The sequence below is a fragment of the Bubalus kerabau genome, chromosome X (assembly GCF_029407905.1).
Source record: "Bubalus kerabau isolate K-KA32 ecotype Philippines breed swamp buffalo chromosome X, PCC_UOA_SB_1v2, whole genome shotgun sequence".
Lineage (NCBI taxonomy): Eukaryota > Metazoa > Chordata > Mammalia > Artiodactyla > Bovidae > Bubalus > Bubalus kerabau.
This window is the reverse complement of record NC_073647.1, coordinates 100635140-100661924: the sequence shown is the minus strand read 5'-3', so window position 1 is coordinate 100661924 and position 26785 is coordinate 100635140. Positions and strand designations below refer to the sequence as shown.

Here is a 26785-nt window from a genome sequence, read left to right as displayed (position 1 = left end):
CAAGTTATCAAGAAGTTTTGTAAGCTGTGAGCTAGGGACAACTCCTTTTTGCCTCAAACCAATTGCCTTGATGAGCTCTCTAATGTAACTTGATCTCATCTCTTCAAACTGGTTTTGACTTCTTAGTCCTTCTAAAGGAACTGTAAGAAGATAATTATAAATGGCAGTTATGTTTAAAAAGATGACACTAGCACTTTATAATATAACTTTCTGAACTGTACAGTGATCTCTTTTGATACGCAACTCTAGAAACAAATATCTAAATAGAAAAGAGTGCTACTAACAGTTTTAGGACATGTAAAACTTCTAGTTCTTTTGAAGAATATGGTAACAACAACTAGGTAAGTTAAAGAACATCTCAGCTTATTTTAGAGCCATATTAATGGATTATGCATTTGACTTAGCATCTGCTCAAAAGAGCATCTGACATTATTGTACATTCCTGCCTCAAATATTTAGTTTAAGTTTACAACTACACATATGCTGCATCTTTTTTGTTTTTTGTCTCCTAACTATTGATACAAAAGAAAGTCATTGATGTTTGAATTTTCTCTTATATTCAGCCACTTGGCTATACTCTATTTTATTTATGTATTCATTTATTAATATTGTTAAATCTAACAGTTTGTGTTGGATTATCCTTTTTTTTTTTTGGTATACGACAATACCACACTCAGATAATATCCTAATTTTTTCCTTTCCAACAGTTGTAGCTGTCATTTCTCCTTCATGGTTCAATACATTGGTTAAGTCTTCCAGAACAATATTAAATAATAACAGTAATGGTAAATACTTAAATTTTGTTGCTGATTTTATTGATAAATGCCTGTCGTTTCCATTATGATGTTAACTGGTAATTCACACTTCTACCTCAGAAACCTTTAATTCATACATCCAAATCTTAGGCACAACGTCTTACTGTAGCCCATTCTCTTGTTTCCACTACGTAGTCAATAAACCTACAGCCTTTCTCCTAAGTCTTTCTGGTTCTTCTGTTGTGACCTGTCTGAGATGTCCTGGTTGGTTTCTTTAGCAACTGTATTACCAGAACTCCCAGCTCCCTTATTTCCTCTTACTTGGGTCGCAGCTGTCCCACAAACAAATCTTCAACCATAAGTGAAGTTTCCACAACTATATCCAGATTACTGAAAGAAAAATCACATAATCTATGGATTTATGCATCTAGATATTTATGATCTTCACCTTTAGCAATATTTCTAGAGAGAAGTGTACTTCATTTGAGCAAAGTCAACTCTATGTCTCCAGCAAAGGTAGATAAATAAAGCTTTTAAAAAACCTCTTTCTTTATTCCCTGTATCCCAACAGACCTTGACTTCTACTTCCCTTGGAAAAAGAAGGCCAGAGATAATAAGCCAATAGAAACTAAGAGTTAACTCTGGTTTAGAGTCTTCAAGAGCTCAGATCCTCAGTATAAAAGGGACTTATGTAATTTGGGCAATAGGACACTTTTGCGCCAACTGAAATCTTAACTCTATGTATATCATGTTGAAGCCTGTCTTGACATCAATGACTTTCTCTTGTATCAATAGTCAGGAGACAAAAAACAAAAAAGATGCAGCATATGTATAGTTGTAAACTAAATATTTGAGACAGGAATGTACAATAATGTCAGATGCTCTTTTGAGCAGATGCTAAGTCAAATGCATGATCCATTAATATGGCTCTAAAATAAGCTGAGATGTTCTTTAACTTACCTAGTAAACTTAACTGTATGTGTATCATAACATATAGTGTTATAACATATAGTATCATAACCTATTCCCTTTACTTCATATAGCAACTATTTTAAACATCCATAACTCTTTTTAACAATCCCAACCAATTTTCACATCTCCCTCACTCTTCACCATGACTATAAAATTATTTTTTCTTCTGATTACTGAAGTATTGTTTTCTCATTGAGCTGGAAAACTAGCAACCCAAAGCCTTCGACACTGTCCATCTACCTGTTGAGGACCAGACTTGAAGCAATTATCCTTACTTCAGGAAAATCAGGCCTAATCTCATCCTGCCTCACACTATTAGTATCAACCACTAACAACATGCTCCCAGGATATGATCATCTAATCACTAGGCTCTCATCCTATGCTCCTGGGATATCTCTGAAAATTATTCTCCTTTCTACTCTCTTCCTTAGATTTCAGATCTATGATGAACCAGCTGTAAAGAAGTTATTTCTATTTTATTTGAGCTCTTTATATGAATTCATTGTTTTCTTAATTATTACTCAGCATTACATGACTGGAGAATTTTCTCTGAGATTCTTATTGATTCCATATGTGGGTTTTCAGCATTTCTTGTAAATATATTAGTGGCAAGTGGGAGAGAGTGAGTCAAGGGCAGTTAGCAATATGCTTGCTATTTTAGATGAGAATACTTTAAAAAATACTTATTTTTGATTTAGTTATTTAAAAATAGTGTGTATCAATTAGAAAAATTTTGAAAAATACCGAAAATACCAAGAAAATTATAAGTCACCTGAGCTCCTACAATCCAATAGTTTGGGATATTTAATAATATTATATTGAGAATATTTACATAATCAAATCATTCAAAATTGTTCATATATGAATGTTTTAATTCTCACGTAAAATTTAATATCACAGAAATGTGTAGTAAATGCAAGTTATTTAATTATTTTATCATTCAACACTTGCATCATGCAACATCATGCAATATTTTACTAATATAAACAATACTTGCACTCATCTCACATGCTAGTAAAGTAATGCTCAAAATTCTCTAAGACAGGCTTCAACAGTACGCGAAATGTGAACTTCCAGATGTGCAGGCTGGATTTAGAAAATGCAGAGAAACCAGAGATCAAATTGCCAACCTCAGCTGGATCATGGAAAAAGCAAGAGAGTTCCAGAAAAACATCTACTTCTGCTTTATGGACTATGCCAAAGCCTTTGACTATGTGGACCACAAGAAACTGGAAAATTCTTGAAGAGATGGGAATACAAGACCACCTGACCTGCCTCTTGAGAAACCTGTATGCAGGTCAGGAAGCAACAGTTAGAACGGGACATGGAACAACAGACTGGTTCCATGAAAAGGAGTACGTCAAGGCTGTATATTGTCATCCTGCTTATTTAACTTATATGCAGAGTACATCATGAGAAACGCTGGGCTGGAGGAAGCACAAGTTGGAATCAAGATTTCCGGGAGAAATATCAATAACCTCAGATATGCTGATGAAACCACTGTTATGGCAGAAAGCAAAGAAGAACTAAAGAGCCTTCTGATGAAAGTGAAAGAGGGGAGTGAAAAAATTGGCTTAAAGCTCAACATTCAGAAAACTAAGATCATGGCATCCGGTCCCATCACTTCATGGCAAATAGATGGGGAAACAGTGAAAACAGTGACAGACTTTATTTTGGGGGGCTCCAAAATCACTGCAGATGGCGACTGCAACCACGAAATTAAAAGACACTTGCCCCTTGGAAGAAAAGCTATGACCAACCTAGACAGCATATTAAAAAGCAGAGACATTATTTTGCCAACAAAGGTCCATCTAGTCAAAGCTATGGTTTTTCCAGTAGTCATGTATGGATGTGAGAGTTGGACTATAAAGAAAGCTGAGTGCTGAAGAATTAATGCTTTTGAACTGTGGTGTTGGAGAAGACTCTTGAGAGTCCCTTGGACTGCAAGGAGAACCAACCAGTCCTTCCTAAAGGAAATCAGTCCGGAATATTCATTGGAAGGACTGATGCTGAAGCTGAAACTCCAATACTTTGGCCACCTGATGGGAAGAACTGACTCATTGGAAAAGACCCTGATGCTGAGAATGATTGAGGGCAGGAGGAGACGGGGACAACAGAGGATAAGATGGTTGGATGGCATCACCAACTCAATGGACATGAGTTTGAGTAAGCTCCGGGAGTTGGTGATGGACAGAGAAGCCTAGCATGCTGCAGTCCATGGGGTCGCAAAGAGTCGGACACTATGATGAATGTCATTTCTGATATTTAAAGGATATATTCTTATAAGTGGAACTATTAGAGTAAAAGATATTAACTTTCTTAACACTCAAAATATATATTTCTAAATTATCAACACTTCTTACTATTTATGTTGGGTGGTTGGTTCTGAGCAATTTTCATGTAGGGTAATCTTTTTTTTTAGAGAGAAAAATAAAATATCATCTCATTTTCATTTCTCCAGTTGTTAGTGAGGTTGAATAATTTTTTATTTTATTTTATTTTTTTTTTACATTTTATTTATTTATTTAAAAATTTTTTTTTAATTTTATTTATATATATATATAAAAGAAATAAATAAAATGTAAAAAAAAAACAATTATTCAACCTCACTAACAACTGGAGAAATGAAAATGAGATGATATTTTATTTTTCTCTCTAAAAAAAAATTACCCTAAATGAAAATTGCTCAGAACCAACCACCCAACATAAATAGTAAGAAGTGTTGATAATTTAGAAATATTTATTTTGAGTGTTAAGAAAGTTAATATCTTTTACTCGAATAGTTCCACTTATAAGAATATATCCTTTAAATATCAGAAATGACATTCATCATAGTGTCCGACTCTTTGCGAATGCTTATTAGTGATTTGGTTTTATTTAAATTTTTTTTTCTGTTTTGTACTCATTTTTTTTGCACTAAGATATATTTTCTAAGTTTGTGGTTTAAAGCCCAGTTTTAAAATATTTAGTCAGTGCTGTAACTTTATTAAGGCAAAGAGTCCTACCTAGGCAACCCCAATTTTCCCATGCTCAGAAAGCCAATGCTTTCAATTTTTTCAACTATTTATTTTGGTCTTTCCTTCTTAAGTGACATCCTTATATTGCTGTTATTTGAATTCTTAACAGTAAGGAAAATAGGGCTAAAGCTCTATTTCCATATTCCAGATCATCACCCCTATGCTGCTGCTAAGTCGCTTCAGTCATGTCCAACTCTGTGCCACCCCATAGACGGAAACCCACCAGGCTCCCCCGTCCCTGGGATTCTCCAGGCAAGAACACTGGAGTGGGTTGCCATTTCCTTCTCCAATGCATGAAAGTGAAAAGTGAAAGTGAAGTCGCTCAGTCGTGTCCGACTCTTAGCGACCCCATGGACTGCAGCCCACCAGTCTCCTCTGTCCATGGGATTTTCCAGGCAAGAGTACTGGAGTGGGGTGCCATTGCCTTCTCTGATCACCCCTATACCACAATCATATACTCACATGTGAAGAACTTCCTTTTCCTCATCTTCCTAATAAAATTTTCATAATATTTCTTAGATCAATATTTAGAGTTTATTATTTTAGCTATGTAAAATGTTATCACAGTCAAGTCATATAGAATTAACTAGGACTTCTTTCCAAGTATAATTTTTTTGTTTTACTGACAGTAAGTAACCATACCGATGGGTGTGAAGTGGTATCCACCTGTGGCTTTTGTGCTTCTCTAACGATTAGTGATGCTGAGCATCTTTTCATGTGCTTGATGGCTATTTGTAAATCTTTTGAGAAATGTCTATTAAGGCCTTTATTTTTAAATTGGTTTACTTTTTGTTGTTGTTGGATTGCAGAGATTCTTTATGTCATCTGGATATTAATACTCTTACTTTATCAGATATCTTTTTCAATATTTTGACCAAATCAATGGATTAACCTTTCTTTGTGTTGGGTCCTTTGATGCACCGAAGTTTTAAATTTTGCCAACATCTATTTAGGACATCCAAAGTGGCTCAGTGGAAAAGAATCTGCCTGTAGGAGATGCAAGTTCAATCCCTGGGCTGGAAGATCCCCTGGAGAAGGAAATGGCAACTCATTCCAGTATTCTTACCTGGGAATTCCAAGGACTGAGGAGCCTGGTGGGCTACAATCAATAGGGTCACAAAGAGTTGGACGTGACTAAATGACCGAGCATGCACACAAGCACACTTCCTTCTGAACAGTGATATTTTTTCCTCTGCTTTTGAGAGGTTTTCCAACTTTCAAAATCTCTAGGCACTTTAAAATTTTATATATATGTATGTATTTTTTTCCAAGAATTCTTTTCTTTGTGTTATTCCTTTGTCATATATTCAGTATTGTTTCATGAATAGAATATGTTCTTTTACCTTTCTAAAGAAGAGAAGTGAAAGGCAAAGGAGAAAAGAAAAGATATATCCATCTGAAGGCAGATTCCAAACAATAGCAAGGAGAGATAAGAAAGTCTTCCTAAGTAAACGCTGCAAACAAACAGAGGAAAACAATAGAATGGGAAACACTAGAGATCTCTTCAAGAAAATTAGAGATACCAAGGGAATATTTCATGCAAAAATGGGCTCAATAAAGGACAGAAATGGTATAGACCTTACAGAAGCAGAAGATATTAACAAGAGGTGGCAAGAAGACACAGAAGAACTACACAAAAAAGATCTTCATGACCCAGATAATCACAATGGTGTGATCACTCACCAAGAGCCATATATTCTGGAGTGCGAAGTCAAGTGGGCCTTAGAAAGCACCACTACAAACAAAGCTAGTGCAGGTGATGGAATTCCAGCTGAGCTATTTCAAATCTTAAAAGATGATGCTGTGAAAGTGCTGCACTCAATATGCCAGCAAATTTGGAAAGCTCAGCAGTGGCCACAAGACTGGAAAAGGTCAGTTTTCATTCCAATCCCAAAGAAAGGCAATGCCACAGAATATTCAAACTACTGCACAATTGCACTCATCTCACACACTATCAAAGGAATACTCAAAATTCTCCATGTGAGGCTTCAACAGTACATGAACCGAGAACTTCCACATGTTCAACTGGATTTAGAAAAGGCAGAGGAACAACAGATCAAATTGCCAGAATCTGCTGGATCTTAGAAAAAGCAAGACAATTCCAGAAAATCCTCTACTTCTGCTTCACTGACTATGCTAAAGCCTTTGACTGGGTAGATCAAAATAAACTGGAAAATTCTTAAAGGGATGTGAATACCAGGCCAACTTCCTTCCTTCCTGCAAAAACTGTATGCAGGACAAGAAGCAACAGTTAGAACCAGACATGGAATAATGGGCTGGTTCCAAATTGGGAAAGGAGTATGTCAAGGTTGTATACTGTCACCTTGCTTGTTTAACTTTCATGCAGAGTACATCATGCAAAATGCTGGGCTGGATAAAGCACAAGCTAGAATCAAGATTGCCAGGAGAAATATAAATAACCTCAGATATGGAGATAGGGCTTTCCTGGTGGCTCAGATGGTAAAGAATCCCCCTGCACTGTGGGAGACCTGGGTTCGATCCCTGGGTTAGGAAGATCCCCTGGAGAAGGGAATGGCAAACCAGTCCAGTATTCTTACCTAGAGAATTCCATGGACAGTGGAGCCTGGCAGGCTACAGACCATGGGGTCACAAAGAATCAGACATGACTGAGCAACTTTCACTCACTCATTCACTTAGATATGCAGATGACACTACCCTTATGGCAGAAAGCAAAGAGGAACTAAAGAGTCTCTTGATGAAGGTGAAAGAGGAGAGTGAAAAAGTTGGCTTAAAACTCAACATTCAAAAAACGAAGATCATGGCATCCGGTCCCATCATTTCATAGCAAATAGATGGGGAAACAATGGAAACAGTGGCAGACTTTATCTTCTTGGGCTCCAAAATCACTGCAGGTGGTGACTGCAGCCATGAAATTAAAAGACGCTTGCTCCTTGAAAGAAAAGATATGACCATCCTAGACAGCATATTAAAAAGCAGAGATATTACTTTGCTGACAAAGGTTTGTCTAGTCAAAGCTATGGTTTTTCCAGTAGTAATTGTGGCTCAGCTGGTAAAGAATCTGCCTGCAATGCCAGAGACCTGGATTTGATCCCTGAGTTGCGAAGATCCCCTGGAGAAGAGAAGGGCTACCCACTCCAGTCTTCTGGCCTGGAGAATTCCATGGACTGTATAGTCCATGGGGTCACAAAGAGTCAGACACGACTGAGCAACTTTCACTTCCAGTAGTCATGTATGGATGTGAGAGTTGGACCATGAAAAGGCTGAGTGCTGAAGAATTGATGCTTCTGAACTGTGGTGTTGGAGAAGACTCTTGAGAGTCCCTTGGACAGCAAGGAGATCCAACCAGTCCATCCTAAAGGAAATCAGTCCCGAATATTCATTGGAAAGACTGATGCTGAAGATGAAACTCCAGTACTTTGGCCACCTGATGTGAAGACCTGACTCACTGGAAAAGACCCTGATGCTGGGAAAGATTGAAGGCAGGAGGAGAAGGGGACGACAGAGGATGAGATGGTTGGATGGCATCACTGACTCAATGGACATGAGTTTGAACAAGCTCTGGGAGATGGTGAAGGACAGGGAAGCCTGGCGTGCTGCAGTCCATGGGGTCGCAAAGAGCCGGACATGACTGGGTGACTCAACAACAACAAAGGATAGCTTTTAAATTTCTCCATGGTCTCTCTTTCCTCTAAATTATTTTTCTATTTTGTCTTTATGTTTGATATCAAAGACCTTCCTCAGATGCCCTGGTTGTTTATTTATATTCAAGCATGGAAACTATAAAGCTGATTGCTAGTTCTGTTTGAATGAGTAGTTATTATTGACTATAAGCTTTAGTGTAGGGCATTCTGGTTGAGCTATTTCAAAGAGAAAGACTTGCTATTAGCATATTTAGTTCTTTTTTTTCTAGCTTAATAAATTCTTTATACAAGAATCTTTCATTTTCCTATCTGGAGAATATAAACCTGGATGACAGTGTTCCAGAGGACTGGTGATTTTGGAGGGTGTTGTCTCAGCGTTTGGTATATAATCTTAATCTGTTCACACTATCCCCCTTCACCCTCATCAGTGCCTGCAGTCCACCAACCCAACTGCCTTCTGTTACATCCTCTTCAGGGAATAAACCTACAATCTCTGCCTTAGTTGCAGAACAACTGCACCATTGGTGGATATTTAGAAACACATTTTCAAGAGAACTTGGTGTTTTTAATTCTACTTTCACTCTCATTAAAAAAAAAAAAGATCACTGTTGTCACTAACTGCAAAACATGTTAGAGGTTCAGTGATACAAATCAAGGTACTTGCTTTTTGACTTTTCTTACTTCTGGCTTAGAAACCACTTTCTCATTCAGTCACATCTGACTCTTTGAGACCACGTGAACTGTGGCCTGCCAGGCTCCTCTGTCCATGGGTTCTGCCAGGCAAGAATACTGGAGCGGGTTGCCATTTCCTCCTCCAGAGGATCTTCTTGACCCAAAGGCAGAACCTTGCATCTTCTGCGTCTCCTGCACTGGCAGGCAGGTTCTTTACCACTGAACCACCCGGGAAGCCCTCCACTTTCTCAGGTACACTAAATTAGTTTCTGCTTGCTGGCTTGTGGGATTTTATTGCTACTGATATTTCTTTCATTTTATTTACTTTATTTTATTTTTAAAGAAATCCCTTGACTAATAGTTTTATGTAGTTTAAAAGGAACAATGATTAAAGTGTGTATTCAACCTGCCATATTTTCCTGGGTATCTGTATTTTAATTTTTAATGGCAGATGGGTGGTTTAAATTCTTATCAAGTCATTGAACTTTTCTTTGGCCAACTTTCCTATTGCATATATTTTTTAAAAGTATTCTTTGAGATTTCTCATTTTTATTCCTTTTAGCTTATTTTTTTTTCCTTTTAGCTTATTTTTAACAAGCTAAAGTGTTTACAACTATGAGCCACTTATTTTAGGATACAATTTTAGCTAAATATTCATACTAAGTTTTCCTCAAACATAAAGCTTCTTTTCTCAACAATATTTATTTGTTCCATACTCAAAGACTTCTAGTGTTTCCATTATAGGATACAAAGTTCTAGTATATATAGTCTGATTTGACTAAGAATTCAGAGTATGTATTTTCCACATTATTCATTATTCTAACTTTCTAATTCTCTCCCCATCCCCATATTTTTGTAATACTTACCTATTTTTTAAGATTTAAAGATGAATTTCAATAGCTGTGCCAAGTGTCTCCTCAAAATCCCATTAAAATCTGTGTAGATTTTATTACACAAATTATTACATATAATACTAAATAATTTATATATGTTTCTATACGTAGTACTATTCACTAAGTACATGATTTTCCCTTTTCTTAAAGTTGAAAATGGCTGAAAACCTTGCCTTCCATGGTATGTGAGTGGAAGTCATGTGTATCTCCCTTCCTTTCCTTACAATTGTCTTCCCTTAGCACTGCTCTAGTGATTATGGAGGCAGGTGTCAAGATGCTGCCTCCATCTGCCTGAACACCTGAGTGATAACAATGAGTCTCCCTGTAGATCTGCAGTGAAAATATAGTAAGAAGAATAAGTACTTGAAATTTTTGAAAGCTACTGAGGTTTAGGGCTTGTTTGGTTCCCTGCATAATGTAGCCTACCCATAAATACAGTATTATGTTAACGCTATCAACTAATTTGGGAGACCTAGGACCATCTATGATACATCTACTATTGAATTCATTACGACCAAGAAAAGAATTGACAGGAGTTGACTGCTGTATTATTAAAGTTCTTTCAGTTGATTGTTGGCCAGTCCCATATCAATTCCTTTGTCTACTTTGTGCTTTTTTTAATCAAATTATGCTTGAAGGTCTGTGCTCCAGATAGACTTCCCAAGGGTCGGGTAAAGGGCTATGGTTCCCTGCTGCTGCTGCTGCTAAGTCGCTTCAGTCGTGTCCGACTCTGTGCGACCCCATAGACGGCAGCCCACCAGGCTCCCCCGTCCCTGGAATTCTCCAGGCAAGAACACTGGAGTGGGCTGCCATTTCCTTCTCCAATGCATGAAAGCCATCTGTGTCTGAGCACAGACTTCATGAGGTAAACTGCCTTCTTACGAGTTCAGCTTTTCTGCCTTTCCTCTTGATATGCTCCCCCGGCCCTACCATGTAAGATCCATGCCTCTAGAAGGAAATCCTTGCAGAAATCTTTTCTGAGAAAGACTCCTGTCTCACTTCCTACCTCAGGTCTTAGCTCTCTGTGGTTTCCTTTCAAATCACAATGACTGAAGGAGGAACCAATTCAAACAGTCAAGGTTGAGTCTACCTGTGTGTGGGAAGGGCACAGGAAAGGGTAAAAGGTGGAAGCAATTTAAAAAGTGTTCCACACAGACCCTGGGAGATCCATGGAGGCAGAGGGGCACATGTTCTTTGCGTGTGAGAATGAATGAATGGACGTCTGCCCACTCTTGTGGTGACCAGCGCTATTTCTTCCGGGTACACAGCTAGGGGGCATTCCCGAGCTCTCCCACAATTAGGGTGCAGTACTCTTGCCTGGAAAATCCCATGGACGGAGGAGCCTGGTAGGCTGCAGTCCATGGGGTCACTAAGAGTCGGACAGGACTGAGCGACTTCACTTTCACTTTTCACTTTCATGCATTGGAGAAGGAAATGGCAGCCCACTCCAGTGTTCTTGCCTGGAGAATCCCAGGGATGGGGGAGCCTGGTGGGCTGCCGTCTATGGGGTCGCACAGAGTCGGACACGACTGAAGTGACTTAGCATAGCATAGCATAGAACGTGGGTGGAAGATAGTTCCAGATCTAGTCTTCAAACCTTCTCTTACTCAGTGCTCATCCTCTAGTCAGATAAAATGGAAGACTCCAAGCTGATACAAAGGGTAGAGCCTCTGGATGAAAGGAGCCTGGGTTTTCTTGGCCAACCCTCTGGACTGACTGTGAGTGGTCCATAAACTGTTATTATATTATGCTACTGATTCTTGCAGTTATGTGTTGTAACTGTTAGACATATATAACTATCCTGACATAACGTGAACAGTTACAAATAAAACTGTGTGCTTTATAGAGTAAATCCTTTGTAGGGTGGGGGTGAAGGGAAGCATAGACTGTGTTTACGCAGTATTAATTAGTTTATAATAGTTAATTGGATGAATATGAAAAAGTTATTTAATCATGTTTTACCCAAAAAAAGAATAGAAACTGGCTTACTTGATGGGCTATTTTAGTATTAGGTGATAGATAAAATCTGAGAAATATGAGGTAACTTTACTATAGTCTATAGATGCTTCTCTTTTGCAGTTTCCAACTCATTAAGATTCATAACTCATCTATAATCATACAATAGTACTGTTGTTTGAGGTTTCCTTAATGAATTAAAAATTAAAAAAGTAAATCTCTTGCATTCAGTTACTTATACTCACTTGGAACTCTTCTTGGCTGACTTGAAGCTTCACAAACTCCTGTGGGATCTGCCACATGGTTAGGCATAATGAATAGAATGATGACTCCTTCATCCGCTGTCTTGCACCACACACAACACACAAAAGAAAAACCAACAGTGGAAAAAAAAAATAAACACACACGGTCTTAGCTAGTTTAAGTAATTTATGAACGGTTATGAGTTTAATTTATTACCTGATTTGTTGAACATGGCTTTTTATAAACAAACTCAATATTTGGAATTTTAAACGTCTTCTAAATTTACTCACACTGATGGATTTTGAGGTTAAAAATTTTTGAAGTTGGAAGTTTATTTTAAATACACATTAACTAAGATTAATGTTGCTCTTCACTTTTACTATCACATTTTAAAAACCTAACCCAAGAAAGGAGAGCAAAGTTGTAGCAGTTAAAAATGTGGTGCTGAGAAACACTCAGAAAATATTTATTTACTGATTTTTTTTTCCTTGTGGATAAACTATGTACAATTTCGTGTGCAATCCAATGGGAGAGTGAATTCACAGAAATTGAATAGTGTAGAATACTTTGGTGCATTCAGTTTAGAATATTCGTGTAAAATGGCTACACTGCGAATGATTTTAGAGGAAATATATGGTGATATAGAAAAGAGAACATTAGCGGCATTAAATAATTGACAAGACAAACATGAATTCTGAAATACCAAGGGCATTTACTTAAGGTATTTTCTCAGCTATGTACTGTTTTGTAGTATCTGCACTAGTCAAAGAAGTGATCAGGAATAGTGGGAAAAACAAGACAAAACTAGATTTGACTCAGGAGAGATAAAATTAATCCCAACCATCACTTGGATTCTTTGGCAAATTACGAAGTCTCCTCTGCCTTAGTTTTCTGAACTGTGAAATAAAGGGTGCTGATTCCTTACAAATTTCAAAGGACTGTGGGATAAAATAGAATAACATATGAAAGTTACCTGCAATCTCTAAAGTTTAGTAAAGTTTGGTAAGTTTAGTAAAGTTTAGTAAGTTTAGTAAAGTTTAGTATAACTTATCATTTTACATAATTCTGAGTCAACAGACTCAATTAGTTCAGTACAAATACTTTCATGAAAAGATTCTTATTCAGTTTAAAGTTATATGTAGAAAGTTAAGTATAGTAATTCCAATATAATCAAGCAAATTGGATTCAATTTTATTATCTTTCAATGTTTTAAATAAATTACCAGTCTAATTTATCCTCTAGGAAGACAAATAATATTTTTACTTTTTGAAGGTAAGTCAATACCTTTAAGCAAAATTATTCCTCGTTTACTTCATTATCTTCATTACTGCCAATGTAAAAATTTTAACTTGATAAACTAAACATTTATTTGGTCTTTAAGAAGACCAAATGTATTTCTTGATACATTTCTGAAGTTTAAGAAATTTTTATTTGTGACAACTACTATATATTGAAATAAAAGAGAAAGCTCTAAATAGCAAATCACGAATAATACATTTTTACTAATATTGTCAGTTCAAGTTATATTTTGAGGTAGTTCCAAGAAACATTTCAGGAAATTTTTATTATTTAGGACACTGGGTGTATGATCATCTACTGAAATGTAGTTTTCAAGATTATCCTACATATACACTTTTGATAATAACAACAACAAAAGTCAAGTTACTACTTACTCATTTAGTATTAGATCAGGCGCAAAATATAGCATCTGTCCACTGACACGCTTATAAGATCTCCATCCTAGTCCAAATACCATTAAACTCATCCAAGAATACTGGATGAGAGTTATTTGATCATCAATATGTAAGTTCCGAAAACCTACAAAACGAATTTAAAAATAGAATGATCCCTGTGTCAAAAATCACTATGTCAAAACCTGAAAAATAAACATTTGAAAACAGATGTAAGTAGGGTATGCTCCAATACCTTGGCCACCTGATACAAAGAGCTGACTCACTGGAACAGACCCTGATGCTGGGAAAGATTGAGAGCAGGAGGAGAAGAGGGTGACAGAAGATGAGATGGTTGGATGGCATCATTGACTCAACGGACACGAGTTTGAGCAAAACTCTGGGAGATAGTGAAGGACAGGGAAGCGTGGTGTGCTACAGTCCATGGGGTTGCAACGGGTTGGACATGACTTAGCAACGGAACAACAACAACAAGGGTAATGTTTTCAGTCAAAATATTTATATACAAAAATTCAGGAAATAATAATAATAAAGTCAGAAAAAATTAAAAAGGATAAGAGATTGGAATTCATTAAAATTAGTCATTGTGATTTAGCATTTCTGGGAACTCGCTAATTAAATCAAACATGTATCAGTCATTCATGCAACATTTATTTATGGGGAGTCAATTATGGACCAGGCACTGTGTTAAAATGCTGCGTTACAAAGATGAGTAAGACAAAACCCTTGCCCTAAAAAGAATCTTAAAGGATAGAGAAGGTAAGAAGGAATCCACCAGGCAGTAGAGAGAGTAGGAAAACTGCCCCAGACAGAGATAATGCCTGAGCAGAAGAAAGTCAGACTGCTGAGGAATCTCAACTCTTTGGGATTTAAACATAAATTGGTTTATTTTGTGAAACCCCTGTTTTCAGTTTTGCTACCTCTAATTTTTCTTTAACAACTCTTAATTAAAGTTTGAGTGGATTCCACAGGTTTCTGATCACTTTTGCCTTCTGAAACTTAATCCAGTTTCATTTTAAACTCCCCTATGGCTTAAGAGCTTTAAAGTCTGTATGTATATGGGTGTGTGTGTGGGTGTGTGTGTGTGTGGTGTGAGTGTCCTGGTCTTTCACACCTTCACAACCTCTCCCTTTTAGATCTTTCTCTGGTTTTGGTGGCAGAGGAAGAATGGCAGGAAAAGGGCAAATGCATCGTGACTTACATAGTCAGTGTTTTTTCCCAGCTCTTTCCAATTCTCTTTTTGCCTGCTTGGGGAAAGATAACCAGTTTAGCACTGATAACGTAAAGGAGGGTAAGGCAAAGAGGTGTTTGGAGGCGTGGGCTGGTGTTGGATCATGGGTGGTCTTGCATGCCTATGAAGCAGCAAGGGGAGTGATATAGCCTGATTTACACTATGCAGGGCTCACTGGCAGCCATGTGGAGGATGTGTTCAAGGGAAAAGGACTGAAGTTAGGGAGAGAAATTGGGAGCTATTGCCAAAGGCCAGGAGAGAGATGATAAAAGCTCGAAATAAGTCAACAGGTAGGAGTAGAGAAGATAGAGCACATAGGAGAAAGTTTTAAAGAGTAAAATTAAAGAAATTGGCAACTGAATATATACAGATTGGAAAAAGAGGAAGTCAAATAGATGTTTCAGTTTTTACTTGAATGGTGCATGATGATGATAACAGCATTACTGAGACAAAATAAAGGAGAAAAAACAGGCGAGAGAGAAAATAAGTAAGCTTTGGGCCTGTTTGAGGGACCAATGGAAGATCCGTTTGCATAGGAGTTAGAGGTATGGGGACATATGGAGCAAAAGATATACAACTCTAAATTATTTGTACTTGAGTACTTGAAACAGTAAAAGTGGGTGAAATATTCCATTGAAGGTATAAAGAAAACAAACATTTTGGTAGGATCATCAACCACATTCTATAAAACTTTTAAAATAACATCTATTCCTTCTAAGACTCTGCTGAAGTCCACTTACAAAGGACCTATTTCAAGAGTCAAACTTAATTCTTTAGATCTCAAGGGTAAAAGAACTTTATTTCCTGATTTGGTTAATTATCTCAAAGTAAACAGAAAAGGCTATCTTTCCTTCATGTACTTCCTGCTATTCCCATCTTCGTATGAATAGCAGGAAGACTACTCTTTTCTTCCTGGAAATTCTTAGTCTCAGAGAGACTGAAAACAACCTTAGCACGTATTCATAATCAGCGGTACCACAGCAGGTATTTGCCCCTTTAGAGGCAGCGGGACTTCCCTCCCACTCCCTGTCTCTTTTTCCCTCTATGCGAATAGCTTCCCATCGTTTGCAGTTTGGTCAACCAAACTACAAAAGCAAGTACCCTACGTTCCCACAAGGAAGCTGGCTAAGGCCTCTGGTTCCCTGGGTTTGTGATCTAGGTTTGATCCGTAGAATACCTACTATCTGGACTTTGAAGCCAAAAATAGTAAAACAAAGATCAAGATATGGGTAGGCTTTACTTATGATGGTGGTGGTGCCTAACGACAGTGGGATCCAATGGGGTCATTTGTGATGCTTGTCTTGGCCCTCCAGAGAGGCCTTGGTTTCTGTCTCCTCTTCAGACTTGTCCTTCTATTCAGTGAAGCCCTGACGTCTTTTCAGAAAATTATGTTTTTCTTTTTTGTCTGGTTTTTGATAGCAGGATGTTTTTGGTTTTTAAAACTTTGTAGAGTTGGTGTTTATTGCTTACTTCCTGACTGACTCAGGTACAGAAAGACTCTCTAAAAATAACTAGCCAAGAAAAACTTGGCACGCAATTTTCATAATTCTCTCTTTATTTTCATGTCATACATGCATCTTGAAGTTCATGTTTATATATTACCTGTTTTTTTTTTTAAATTATGAGTCACTCAATACATCTAGTACAGAAATGCCACTTGTAAACTACATACTTTATAGGCTTTAAAGAATGGGTAATTACTTCTTCCATTAAGTTTAGGATCATTTGATAAGAGATAAATAATAAAGTTTCCTAATTCCTGAAAAGCAAGACTCCCTCAAGGGAGGCACATATAGACTTGGCTTATTTTGGGTATGTTATAATATAAAAGGCAAATCTTGGTGAAATAAAATATAAAATTACCAATATTTATAGCAGAAAGTATATTCTTTCTATGTAACAGAATGAAAAAAAAAATCAGAAAAATAACTCTATTAACTCCCCCTTTAAGTGAGTTTATCTGAGATAAGTGTACAATGTTAAATTGACTTTAACATGCTTAGTACAGAAGTGCAGTTTTTTGAAGCCATTAACTGTAATATCATTCATTACTTTATACTGAAACAAAGACGGGAACACTGAGATCAAATTCCCATTGATGATAATGATCAGGTAAACTCAGTACTTTTGAGATGAGGATCAAAATGAAAACCTTCACACAGAGAAGTGATGGATGACCTGTAATTGTGTTCAACAAGTAGTAAAGAAAAATGCTCTTTCCTTTTAAGTGACTTGACCTGATAATTTCTGTCACAAACTGTCCAAGCCTTAATGCCTAAAACAAACTGAAAAGAAAGTGTACGGTAACACCTGGCCTACATGACCTTCTAGGTTCTCCTGGCTTAATCCCAAAGATTTGATACAATATACCGGTTGTGCTCCTGTAAAAACTGTCATGTACTGAAACAGTTAATCTATAACAAGGGAAGAGCATCACCTATCTCAGCACCTTCCCACACAAGCACAAAGAAGCTTCAGCACAGCAAGTGTAATCACTACCATATGTTTGATGAACTTAGGCACAAATGCGACCTTGAGTGTAAAGATTTAAGGCAGCATAGTCCTCAAAAAGCTAAGGGACCTTCAACTCAATCTGGGGAGGCTTGGGGAAATCTTCCTAGGGCAAGCTGATTAGCATCCTGAAGACTAGTTAGGGACTAGCTGGGGGAAAATGTGGGAGAAGCGAAGGGCCACCAGGTAGGGAAAACAAAGTGGATGAAGAAAGGCTGGAAATTGAGCAAAGAGTTTTGTGGGAACCAAGCCTCAGAGGTGCTTGAAGTGGGAGAGTGAGAGAGAATGTAAATTCAGGAGCCGGAAGGACCTGAAATAGTAAGGCTAAGAAGTTTGACGTTGTTCTGGAAAGGGATGGGAATAATATAACAGGTGATAATTGCTTTTGAAAAGATGATCCTAGTGGCAGAATTGAGGACTATCTGTGGGCAGTGTGAAACTGTGATAATAGTGTCAGCCGGGGGCTGTGACTGAAACCTAGGGGAAAATGATAAGGACTTAAAATAGCTCAAGGTAGTAGCAGTGTAAATAGCATGTATAATGAATCATACATATAATAAGCAGAGTTGACAGAGGTGAAGGAGAAAAGTGAGCAAAAGATTATAACCAAGATTCTGTCTGCAGTGCCATTTCAAGATACAGAGAAAGGTCTTAGGCTTATGGAGTAGAAGGTCATGCTGGCTTGGAAGCTCATGTAGGTAGAAATGTGTAATAAGCACAATAAATATATGGTCCAATACTTTTGTAGAGAATCTAGGTTGTCACCACGTAAGTAGGAATCATGAGAATATAATGGGAGCTGAAGACAAGGCCGTAAGTGAGCAAATCCAGCCCTGCAGACTGAGAAACTACTGGACTAGAAGATGGAACCAGGAAATGCCAAATTCATGGGAGAACAAGTCCACAAAGGAAACAGATGTGTAAATCGAGAGAAACATATCTGCCTGGAAGGGAATGAACGCTACAGGAAGAGTTTCAGCAAGACACGGCTCCTCCGTCATGGCTTCAGAGGTACGCGAAACATGGTAAGGGCTGAAAGTACTCATTTGATTTGACAAAAGATTTTGGTGACATTGACAATAGTAGTTTCAGTGAAATAGAATATTAGAAAATCATTTTTTAGTGTCTTCATGAAAATACTATCAAACCCTGACTTTACTCCAAGAGGGCTAATCTCATTTCTTTTCCATCACTTTTTTTTTGGGAGAAGTAGTTTAATTTATTCATTTGATTTGGGGAGAGAGACAAAAATATTTTGTCATGCATGCAATGGCTATTACTGACTCAAAAGATATTTTGGCATGCTTCAAAGGCAAAAAAAACAAAACAAAACAAAAAAATAAAACAGGCAAAGGACTGTTCTAGTCTTCTGATACTGATGAATGCAAGTAGTCTGGCTGAAAAGTAAAATATGTTCACAAATGTCAAAGCATTGGCCTGAATATTTTTTTCCAGCAAATAAATAGAAGAATCAAGGCAAAATTTATGCAAAGGAAATATTTCTCCTGAACCTTTCTCTCACATCAATTCTGCTACGATGTATTCTGCTATAATACACAGAATAAAGAATAAGGATGAAGTTGGACTGGGAATGAGTACTTAAACATTTAATATCCAAAGTCTACCCTGACTCAGCCCACAATGTACACCTCTAAATTTACTTTCTGCCATTCTCTCCAATATAAGTTTCTCAGTGGTTTCTTAATTCTTGGATGATGAAACCCCCAGAACGCCGGTGGTGTTTGAGAAACCATATGCAAGTTGTATTCTCTCAACCAGCAGCTATTAACAATTTTAATTACTATACTGTGGGGGGAAGGTATGATAACATTTTTACGTTACTAAGGGACCTTCACTCTTCTAGAACCATTCTTATGCTGGTCTATCATTATTCACCAAACACACCTCATGATTCCCTTATTTTACACCATCAGCCACACTATTTCTTCTATCCAGAATGCTTTTTCTTCTTAACACTATTTATTAGTTTCACTTCTCCTTCATGGTGTACTTTAACTGATACCTTGCCTCGGAATCCTTCTCTTGTCCCTAAAGACAAAAATGTTCTTCTGTCTCCAGTTTTTAAAATCCGTACCTTATGTCACTTTCACATACTACTACAGTTGATCTTTGAATAACACAGATTTGAACATGGGTCCACTCACCCAAGATTTTTTTCAGTGCTATAGTACTATATGATCCATGGTTGGTTGAATCTGTGGGTGCAGACCTGGTCTAATTTATTACTCACCAAACATACCTCTTGATTTCCTCATTTTACAGTATTAGCCACACTATTCCTTCTATTCAGAATGCTTTCTCTTACCTATATGTGGATTCTTGGCTGCTTGGACAGTCAGTGCCCCTAACTCCCTCGCTGTACTAGGATCAATTGTACAGCTGTTTGAGGCTTCCCTGGTGGGTCAGATGGTAAAGAACCTTCCTGCAATGCAGGAAACCTGGGTTCAATCCCTGGGTCAGGAAGATCCCTTGGATAAGGGACTGCTACCCACCCCAATATTCTTGCCTGGAGAATTCCATGGACAGAGGAGACTTGTGGGCTATAGCCCATGGGGTCGCAAAGAGTCAGACACGACTGATCGACACTTTCACTTTTTTGAATATCTTTCATTACACTGTTTTGAATGTTCCTTAACAGAGGGAATACATCTTGCTCATTTTTTAAATTTTGCAAATATTATGCTACTTCAAGTTTCAAAAAGGAAAACATTACCCACTGAAGTTGGAGCTAAGTGTCAATGTAAAATCATTCATATATAGATACAATATGTCACAGACAATGTAACCTCAGAGATCACTTGTAAATGTACTGTCATGAGGCATATTTTGTGAGTCTCCATTAAATAGAAAAAGAAAGGTATTTCTGAAATAGTATGGTAAAGATGTCAGGTATGCTGTGATCACTGTGACCCGTCGAAGACAAAGGAGAGCACAGACAAAGATGCAACGGGAGTCCCTGAGCAGGCAGCTCAAGTCCTCTCGGGGGCTTGCAGCCACGCGCCCTGTGGCTCTCATGCGTGCTGACACCTTGGTGATGATCATCAGCCTGCATCTGATCTTTTTCTCTCCCAGAGAAGTGTTTAAAATTATCTTTTTTTTCTTTGCAAAGTTAAAGGGCATTGGTTTGTTTGGATAAACATATATACCCAAGGAATTTTAGGTCTTGAACAAACACTTATTACATATGGTGTTTTCACTTCAAATCCCTACAGGTCTACTATTGTCTGAGCCTAATCAGACAACGAAGGATATTGTGAATAAGCGCTGTCCCTGTTTAGTTTAGGGCCATGATTCCTTTCTCCAGAGCTTCGGGGCAGATTCTCTTCTCTGATGCCTCAGAAGGCCTGAAATCTTATCTTAAGCTGACTCCCAAAATACACTTTCTGTTTGTGAAAGAACTGCCTGATCTACCTACTTGTTTTCCGAGCAATATCTTTTTTTTTTTTTTTTCCCACTTTAAATAAGTAATCTATCAATAAGCTTCATTTAACTAAGTCCATCTTTCACGGACCAATAACCCTGTGAGTGGATAGATAAAAGAAGTTTCCCTTATGGACAAAACTGATGACCAGGTGCAAGGATGTGCTGCACGACAATGCAGTGCCATCACGAGCCCAGCCTGCTGGCTCCTCTACCACCACCGAGTAAGGGTTACGTCTTGCACAAAGGAAACGTGCAATAGACATTTCTTGAGTGACTGATGTGAATAAAGCTGGAAGTTTTTGAGCAGCGAGTAGTTTTGAGAGCAAATTGTTATACACGTGTCCTTCTGAGTCCTCCCACAGAGGTCAGTATGGTCACTCTGTTTCACTGACTGCTTTCATCATTCATTCAAGTTACTCTCAGCATTCAGACCATGAAAATATGGTTTGAAAGACCATGGGCCACTCAGTACTTTGATAATTTTAATGCTTCCCTTATTATACAGTTAATGAAAACAACATGTGTAATACTGGTGATGCCATCATTCTTCTTTACTTATACACAAATAACATTTTGCAACATTAAAAAAGTCATCACCAAATGCAATGTGAAAATTTTCTCTCACTCTTTTGGAGGGTGTGTGGGGATCAAAAGTCTAGACAGATAGTTGTATTTCAACTTAGGAGACTCAATTAGTTTTTTTCCAAAATGAATAAATTATCTTTGTAATTATAATTGGTTATTTTCTAACTTTGCCAAATGATAATAGAGTCTTTTTTTAACAGTAGAGAATCTACAAAATGAAAACCAAAGAAATAGGAGCTGTGTCAACAAAAATCAAAGAAAGAACCTTTCCAAATAATGGAAAAACATAAATGTTTAAATACATAAACACTAATATTTTAAAACCGAAAAAGTTCACCAATGTTATTGTAATATTTTAATAAAAATCTATTAAGTTTGATAACCACTTTACAGTAAACTTTAAAAAAAAAATTCAGAACTTTTCTAATTAAAAAAAATTACCTGTCAAAAGCCTTTCAACAAGAGTGAAACTAATAAGAACCTGGGCATTTTGATTTTTGATGTTACTTTATCTTCACTAGAATAGCGAGCTTAATTAACTTTCTCAACATGTATTTTTTTAAAGAGTCAACAAATAGGAATCTATTTTTCTTTCTGTCTCATGTAAACTTGACTTTTCAGTAACGATTCATCTATTATATTTCAAACCTTTCAGGTAGAATAACTGAGAAATAGTATTAAGGCAAATTGGGAAGTGAATTCTTTTTTAAAAAAAAGGCTATTAAATTTACTTGGAGACTAAAATGTATAATATGTTTAATTCTTGATCCGATAAACTAGTCTAAAGGAGTATAAGGTTACTATCAGTGTGAAGAGAAAATAACTTTAAAAAAGGTTTTATTTCTAATTATGGGATTAATGCCTCCACAAGTAACTGTACATGCGTGTGAAATTGCTTCAGTCATGTCTGACTCATTGTGACTCTAAGGACCGTAGCTTGTCCAGCTCCTCTGTCCACGGGATTATCCAGGCAATAAACTGGAGTGGGTTGCCATGCCCTCCTCCAGGGGATCTTCCCAACCCAGGGATCAAAGCAGTGTCTCTTATATCTCCTGCACTGGCAGGCAGGTTCTTTACCACTAGCACCATTTGACAAGTAATTACTACCCATGTATTATTCTCTTAGCTTTGCAGTCCAAGGTTTAGCAGGTGAGAACTACATCCCTGTAATTCTTTCAGTCTCTTGGCTCCTATGGAACTGTGCTGAGAGAGCAGAAGTAACTAATAAAGTGACGAAAATCCTTTCATGATGACATAATTCAAATTCTCACTGTCTGAGTATAAATTCACAAAAATAGTGACTGGAGGTTTCTCTGTGTCCAAATTATTTGTTTTAGGTTTAGCAATTTTATTTCTTAATTGACTTTACTCTGCTACACTCTGAATACTATTTTGACTTGTTATATGAATAGATACATTCAGTCTTATTTTCAACCACATGAGGTTGGTTAAATTTGGATTTGGAATGAACTAGACGTTTCTGAGAAGATGGTCAATTTGTCTTTCTGTGAACTATAATACTATCTAGTAGATAATACAGAGTTATGCTATTCCTTAACTGCTTCATATATGTACTTCTTGATTCATCAACAAGACTCAAAATGTTATCTATGTCTTTTTTATTTCCATAGCACACAGTAGGGTCCTAGACAAACAGTATATAATATAGGGGCCTAGATAAATATTTTGAACTGCTGAAACACACACGACAACCCCCTGTTTATACTCCATTTAATTTATTGCATGGCCTGTTTTATCTAGCCACCCACTAGTATGAAGCCATAGCAAAAATTTTTGTTACATGCTATTATATACAAATTATTATTACCTGGCAGTGACTTAGACCACTTGACCACTGAAAGAAGTTGTCTCTCGCCAAGCTGATTCAGACTTGTCAGCAGAGAGCTGGAGGTATCAGGTTTGGTGTCGTCATGTCCTGCATAGACCACATCTGGTTCAATGCTCATGAGCAAGTTGATCAGTGGGGGGATCAACTGCAAGTCTTGACTTGGTGAAAAAGTGATTCTCTGGCTTAGGGCTTGGCTTTCATTTGGAATACCCACCGGCTGTGGGAGGGCAACAGCATCTAGTGTTCTCATAACTCTAACTTTATTGAACTTTTTAAACTTTCGGCCTACAGAGAAGAAAAAAAGAAGAAACAAAGATCATGTAAATACACAGAAACTAAATATTCCAGCAGAAAATTATTTCTAATGTCTTAAAATTACAGCATTATAGCGTTATAGGTTTTGGTTATCAGTCTAATACAATGAGACCTAGTAAGTAAAAAGGTTAGGTCTCAGACATGGATTAAAGAATTAATTACACCACCAGTATCCAAGGCAAGGTTATGGAGCTTTGCAGTAAAAAAACAAACAAACAAAACAAACAAACAAACAAAAACACATAGAAAAGACAAATGGCTCTTAGTAGAGACTAAGCTCAGTTTTGGGGGCTTCCCAGGTGGCGCTAGTGGTTAAGATCCCATATGCCAATACAGGAAACATAAGAGATGCAATCCCTGGGTCTGGAAAATCCCCTGGAGGAGGGTACAGCAACCCACTCCAGTATTCTTGCCTGGAGAATCCCATGGACAGAAGAGCCTGGTGGGGTACAGTCCATAGGGTTGCAAAGAGTCAGACATGACTGAAGTGAACTTAGCACACACGCACACAAGTTCAGTGTTGGCCAATATTCTGATAGGAGTATTAGAATAGTTATTACTATTCTGACCAAATTGTCCCAAAATTATTGCTAAAAACTACATTAATTAAAACACAACCTTTAGTAGATGTTGAGTATTATTTTGAATTTTATTCTTTTAAGAATCTGTTAAAGGATATGCATATACACATGCAAACCCCACAAAATCTTGTACACAATTTCAGTGAGTTCACGATCAGTTGAAGTTCCCTGAAATCAATACGTGGAGTAGTATGAGATCTAAGGACCCAAAATAAAGAACCTCATTTCTAAATTAAGGGGGGAGAGAGTCCGCATCTTGTGCTGGTCAGACCACATTTGTATTTCTAGACCATTTGTAGAATTTCTATTTCTAGAATTCTTCCCACTGCTGAATTGTGATGTGTTAGGAAGAAAAACGGGCTGACAGGAAGATGAGTAGAAAATCCGCCACGTGAGGAGTGGTTGAAGGGGACCAAGATATACAACTGGGCCACTGCTAGTTCCCAGAGGCCCTGGGGTGATCAGAGGGCAGGCCGGACTCCAGCCCCTGCCGACTCTATGCCAGGCATGGGCTGCTTAATGGTATCAAGTGTCTGTGCTGTTCCGCCTGGAAAAAAAAAAAAAAAAAAAAAAAGGCTAAGGGAGGCTTGATAACGCTTTGCAATCATCTAAGCAGAGGTTGCAGTCGGCTGTCTTCAAACGCCTGTTCTGGCTCACAGACGTGTTTTCTTTGGCTCACACGATTCTTCCCAGAGTTATGAAAACATTTCTGAATTAGCTGGGTGGCAACAATCTGTTAAAGCCACGCTGCAGCTGTTGCTTTGGACGGGGCACAGATAGCCCGCAAACTGGTGGTAGGCCTTTGGTCAGTTTTCTTAAATCAGATCACTCTGCCCACTTAAATGACCTGCCTGGACTCGGCAAGCACTTGCCCTGGTGATTTCTCAGCTCAGGTATTGTTATTAAGAAAAAGGATTCTATTTATTCTATGGAGTCCCCCCATACTGTGCTAGATCCTGCAGGGGACAGATAAGCAAATGCCAGTCAAAACACAGAAAGGATCCAGAAGTGTTTAAGGAGATGAAGGTTTCTTTGCGAAGGAATGAGTTCTTTGAGGGGAAGGAATTAACGTTTGTGGGGTATCTGCTTTATATATGTATCATGTTGCCTCACAGTAAGTGGGAATTATTAATTCCATTTATAAATTAGGAAGAAGAAGAGTAGAGAAGATGGCATGCCCAACATTAGAGTGATAGAACTTGGATGATGTGGACTCTGAGTTCAAACTCTTTCTCACACAATCTCCCTGGGTTTTCAGGCAAGGACTTCATGGTCATCTGGGGGGATTCTGAAAAAGAAGTTTAGATGAGAGATGCTGGAAAAAAGCACATGAGAGATGCTGGAAAAAAGCACAAAGGTTTGATTCCTTCCAATCCTAAAATATTGTGATTAACAGAAAATAAGACTTAACACCCTTACCAGCCTCTTCTCTCCCCAACAACTCCAGCATGGTTTTCTTTTTAATTTGCATTAACCGCCTTTCTCTTTTTTTCATTTAAAAAAATTAATTAATTTTAATTGGAGGATAATTACTTTACAATATTGTGATGGTTTTTGACATACATTGACATGAAACAGCCACGGGTGTACATGTGTCCCCCATCCTGAACCCCCTCCTACCTCCTTCCCCACCCCATCCCTCTGGGTTGTCCCAGAGCACCAGCTTTGAGTGCCCTGCTTCATGCATCAAACTTGCACTGGTCATCTGTTTTACACATGGTAATATACACGCTTCAGTGCTATTCTCTCAAATCATCCCACCCTCACCTTCTCCCACATAGTCCAAAAGTCTGTTCTTTATATCTGTGTCTCTTTGCTGCCTTGCATATAGGATCATCATTACCGTCTTTATAAATTCCATATATATGTGTTAATACACTGTATTGGTGTTGCACTTTATAACTTACTTCACTCTGTATAACAGGCTCCAGTTTCATCCACCTCATTAGAACTGACTCAAATGCATTCCTTTCCATAGCTGAGTTCAATTCTGGTGTTATCAGGATTTGATTACACTATGAAACTATGTAATTTTACTGAAAACCAAAGCAAATATTTTACACTTTGATTCGTGTAACAAGTCTTATACACAAAATAAATTCCAAGACAATTTCCTAACATGTTGATTATACGAAGTGCAATTTGAATTAATATAGAAATGTTCACATTTCTGTTTGTGATCCAGTCTTTTCATGAATCCCAGTGAAAAAGAATGGGGGACATGCAATAAAAGCAAAATTGAAAGGTGAACTAACATTAAACTAGATTATTTACATATCTATCTTATATAATTTAACTTGATGCTCAACCATTTGAAATAAACACTAGCATTTCCATTTTTTAAGATGAGGAATAGGTTTACAGAGGCTAAGTAATTGGCTAAGTTTATAGAGATAATAAATGCCAGAGCAGAGATATTAATCAAGGGTTAATTTCTTTTAGTCTTT

At 37.5% G+C, this 26785-nt stretch overlaps 1 protein-coding gene across 1 annotated transcript; it reads right to left on the bottom strand.

The window, feature by feature from the left end:
- LOC129639674 (progesterone receptor-like) lies at window positions 1–23908 on the bottom strand. The gene is made up of 4 exons (XM_055564823.1): window positions 23422–23908; window positions 13805–13949; window positions 12134–12233; window positions 1–140 (listed from the first exon to the last, which is right to left on the bottom strand). The coding sequence occupies exons 1-4, from the start codon at window positions 23690–23692 to the stop codon at window positions 132–134; spliced, it is 525 nt and encodes a 174-aa protein (XP_055420798.1). The 5' UTR covers window positions 23693–23908; the 3' UTR covers window positions 1–131.
- Window positions 23909–26785: the final 2877 nt, after the last annotated feature.